General features: G+C 30.8%; 1 protein-coding gene across 1 annotated transcript in view; it reads left to right on the forward strand.

The window, feature by feature from the left end:
- The window catches only part of LOC103599821 (glutamate receptor ionotropic, kainate 2), a gene marked incomplete at its 3' end in the record, with an annotated part of 290,918 nt that overhangs the window by 226,471 nt on the left and 59,558 nt on the right, over positions 1-4,889 (forward strand). The window contains exon 2 of the mRNA XM_008583991.1: positions 4,186-4,353. Coding sequence (XP_008582213.1) covers positions 4,186-4,353 — 168 coding nt within the window. The remainder of the gene's footprint in view (positions 1-4,185; positions 4,354-4,889) is intronic.

Consider the following 4,889-nt stretch of genomic DNA (forward strand, 5'->3'; position numbering starts at 1 on the left):
ACAACACCAAGTCAAGGGTTAAGATCCCCTTACCGGCCATCTTTTAAAAAAAAAAAAAAAAATTACTATAATCAAGGATGACACTCTGAATGATTTCAGTCTTTTTAAATGTGTTGAGGTTTTCTATATTACTCAGCTTTTTATCAATTTTGGTAAATATGCACTTGAAAAGGAAATTATTTTGCCATTTTGAAGTGCCGTTTTCTATCTATGTTAATTAGGTTAAATATATTAAATGTGGGCTTTCGATTTTCTAAATCTGAACTGATTTTTTTCCCCTGTTTGTTCTATCAGCCATTGAGAGAGGTGTGTTAAAGTTTCTCATCATGATCTCTTCTTCTAATTCTGTCAGTGTCTAGAGTAGTTTTATTGAGTGTAGATTTGGGATTATAATATCATTTTATGTCCTGACCCCTTTGATGTGAAATTTCCTCTTAATCTCTACTCCTTTTATGGCCTCCACGTCTTCTTTTTTCAATGTTAGAAGGACTTCACCAACTTTTGTTTAGTTAGTGTGGTTTTAGAATAAATCTTTGCCCATCTTTTTTCCTTATTTTTTGGTATTTCTCTTGTAAAAAGCTTATAGTTGTGTGTCTTTTTTATAAGGTTTGATCATCTTAAACTTTAAAATGTAAGTCCATTCCATTTACCTTTAATATAATTACTAATGTATTTGTTTTATATCTACCATCTAAACTATCTTATATTTTAGTAATTTTCTGTTTATGTTCTTTTATTTTTTGTTTCTTATAGACAAATAAAACATTTATATTGTGATTTTTCTCTATTAATTTTTTGATCATATGCTATTTCATTTTTTGTTTAGTCTTTGCTCTAGGAATTACAATATACATTCTTGAATTATTATGTTAAAAACTATTACTTCTACTTTTCTTCCAGTGCTACTAGAACATTAGAATTTATAATTCTATTTATGGGTTACTTGCCTTTTGCATTACAATTACCATGCATTTAATTCTATAAGTATTATAAACTTCATAAGACATTACTATTCTTTCTTTTTATACTTGAAATTCATTGATATTCACCCACATATTTACTCTTTCTTTTATACTTCATATGTTTAAGCAATGCAGTGGTTTTCTCTGTGATCAACTTTCTTCTGCCTAAGGAACTCCATTTTTTGGTATTTGTTATAGTGGAGGTTTGTTATGATAAACTCTCAGTTGTGGTATATTCATTGGAACAGTCAAACACCATTAGCAAAAGTCATTTTTATTTCTTTTCTATACATAAAGAAATGAAAATAAATATTAAGGAAGAGTAGATATTGTAGACATTCTTACCTTTTTCCTGACTTTAATGAAAGTTCCTTTCTATCTTACTCTTAAACATAACATTTCCTGCTAATTTGTGATTTCTGTCTTAATAAAAGGTCATTAATTGTTTTTAAAAAGTATTTTAAAAATAAAGAATAATAAATGAAATCTATCAAGTGCTTTTATGACACCTCATATGGTGATTATATATATAGAGAGAGAGAGAGACCAGTTAAGGTTTTTGATGTTATTAAAACTTTTCAAATTTTTAAATAAAAATTTTAAAAGTTTTTTTTTCTCCCCACATAAGTTTGTGACACCCACCCAAATGTTTTTGGAAAGCAGCTCTTTACTAGATACTTTTACCTTCTCTTCCCATACCTGACTCGCATATGTCAGGAGTAGTGAGCTTTTCAGGGTTTCTCTCTTTTCTTGAGTTAATATTGTTGGGCAGATTAATGTAAGTTATTCTACCTGGAAAGCTTGCATTATCTGTATGTTTTTGTTTTTTATCTACAAAATTTTAAACTCTGGTTTTGGATCAATAATAATAAATTATTCATTTTATTTAATTAAGGTAGAAAATGGGTTTTCCTAAAAAATTATAAATATTTATGTAAATATGTAAATTGAAAGTTAAATTTGAATTATTTTATTTTGAAGAGAGATAAAAAATAAAGTTTCAATCCACTATTATCAAATATTGATCCAATATCAACACTGGGCCAACTATTGACCCAATATTATCAAATATGATCCTTATTATATTCTTACCACATAGAAACCACAATTTTGAACTGAGGAAAGCAGATCCAGTTTTTCATTTTATTTTGCCTATAAGAAACAACTTAATATTTGCATTTCTATAATTTACTTTTTATTTCTAGTTAACTTTACAAGTTTTTTTTTTACAATTATTCAATTATTTTTCTGTTCCATATATATGAGAGTACATGAAAAAGTTCATGGAAAATGGAGTTAAAAGGTAATACAATTTTTTTTATGAACTCTTTGAAGATATCCTGTAAGTTCTTATATTCCTAATTACATCTTATTATTGAAGTCATCATATCTCACATTTTAGGAAGTTTTGTGTATTTTCCCTGAGTGATATTTTGAAGAAAACTACTAGTTCATAGTGGCATGGGCAAGGTCTTTGATGTCAAGATGACCGGATTCTAATATTGGCTATAGTACTTGATAGCTGTGTGGTTTGGGGGCAAAGGTTTCTTTTCTGTAGAACAATGCTATTTGGGATTGCTTTGCACATTCAATGAAACTTTAAGCACTTACTGAGTGCTTACTCTATGGCAGCCACTCTTCTAAGTGCTTCATAAATCTAACATTTAATCTTTATTACAATTCTATGCAGTCGCCTCTCTTATCATCCTTTTTTTAAAGATGAAACAGCTCAGACTGAGGTTTTGAGTAACTGCCCAAATTTACACAGATGGCAAGTAGCAGGGCAAGAACGTAAACCCAGTCTGGCTCCAGAGTCTATGATCATATCACTACTCTCCTCCACATGTACAAGACATCTAGTTTGGTTAGCACCCATTAGATACATAAATGCTCATTATCCTTCTGCTTAACATGTCACCAAATATTTTAAATGTATTCAGAGTAGTATTTCACAATAAGTTAATTGCTCTAGCTACTACATCATCAAATTTTGGTTAAAATCCAGAATAAGAGAAATATTCCAAACTAATATGGCATCAAGTAACAAAATTTCCTATTCTTTCTAAATATAAATCTTCCTTATCCCTTTGGTCTCTTCTGAGTCTTAATTCCTCTCAGAGGAATTGTTACAATACCATGACTTGTTACTTATTTAGAATAGGTAGTTTGCTAATAGTATCGTCATCTGACATTCAGGAGTCAAAATATCTTTAATGAGGTATGAATTGCTAGCTGTGGAACTGGCTTATTCAAAAGTATAATTTGTGGATGACTATGCTGAGAGTACATGGTATGAAATTTGAAGAGAAAGGTAAATGATCTTCATTTCGAAAGTACTAGTTTCCCAAGGACAGAGATTGGTACCAGGTCCTCCCCTTACATTTCACTCACCAGATCAACAATAAGAAAGAGGTTCTGTTGGAGGCAGAGGTTCCGGTTAGATCATTCCCAGCTGAGGAGAGAGCAATGATAGCTGAGAGAAGCAAGGATGGGACAAGAATGAGGGAACTGGTCTGAGACATAGCTGGTGGAAGGTGACACACTGAAGGGACATGTTGATAAATTATGCTGTACATCTTATAGCCAAAATTATATGCTACACTGGTTAAGGGATTTCACAGTTTTAGAGAGGTAGCCTTCATAAATGTCCAGTATCTTCTGAAAAGGGACTTAGAGTAAAACAAAATAGAGAAATGATACTTCGTCCTTTTTTCTTACAAGATGCTGGAATTTACAGATATTTAGGGCTTTTAACACAAGTGCCATAAAATTGTGCTAAAGAATTCTGATTTCTGAATAAATGGAGACAAATTTGATACAATTTTCCCAATACTTAACTTTACCATGTATATCAAAACAGAGAATTGGTTATTCTGAAACTGTGTACAAAATTTGGGGGGATAATTTTCAGTACTTAAGGCAAGCTCTATATACATACTCAGACCCTAAAATAAGTAATTATTGAAGAAAAAAGGCAAAATCACACTTAAATTATGTTAAATTTTGACAATAGTAATACCAACACATTTTTGCCAGTATGGATTTATCTAAAAGGGAATATTCCAAGGTTCACAGAGAAAGTAAGCACAAACCCCATGCACTTAAATCACACATATACATGCACGCACGAATGCACACACGCATACAGAAAAGTGTAGAAAACTTCTGACATTTTCTCTCTCTTGTAAGAACTATGTGATTAAATTCTCTTTCTTTTCTCCAGGTGGTATTTTTGAATATGTGGAATCTGGCCCAATGGGAGCTGAGGAACTCGCATTTAGATTTGCTGTGAACACAATCAACAGAAACAGAACCTTGCTGCCAAATACTACGTTAACCTATGACACCCAAAAGATAAACCTCTATGACAGTTTTGAAGCATCCAAGAAAGGTAATTGATAGATATTTAACTCTAAGTTTTCTGAAATTCAAATTTCCAGGTATTATTAACAGATTTCTTAATCTCCACATGTGGTTAATAAATTGTTAGGAACATTTTCATGCAAAGGTTTTATTTTTATTTTTTTAAATATACATAAATTTTCTGAGAAGGTAAAGTGATATAATTGCCTATTGCAAAAAGTCTGCTTATAACGTGAAATGCAATTACAGTTCATACCGAAATTGCTTTTTTTCCCCATTAATCCTTCTGTTTTGTTATTAAACTATTCCTATTTTCAAGAATTCACTAAATAAAATAATATATATCAGTGGATTTTACCAAGGTTTTCCAATCCATTTTTATATTTTTATTTGCATTTTCTGCACATACCACTATATTATTGCTGTATTCTCAGCTTATTGACTGCTTTGAAACTTCTGTTGTTCCAAGTGACTTCAAAAATTCGGCCCAATTTTAAAACTTTACTGGAAATTTTTTTTTTTCCTTTTTGTCTTTTTTCGTGTCCGGCAACGGATCGCAACCCT

Source organism: Galeopterus variegatus, unplaced genomic scaffold, assembly GCF_000696425.1.
Source record: "Galeopterus variegatus unplaced genomic scaffold, G_variegatus-3.0.2 Scaffold3118, whole genome shotgun sequence".
Classification (NCBI taxonomy): domain Eukaryota; kingdom Metazoa; phylum Chordata; class Mammalia; order Dermoptera; family Cynocephalidae; genus Galeopterus; species Galeopterus variegatus.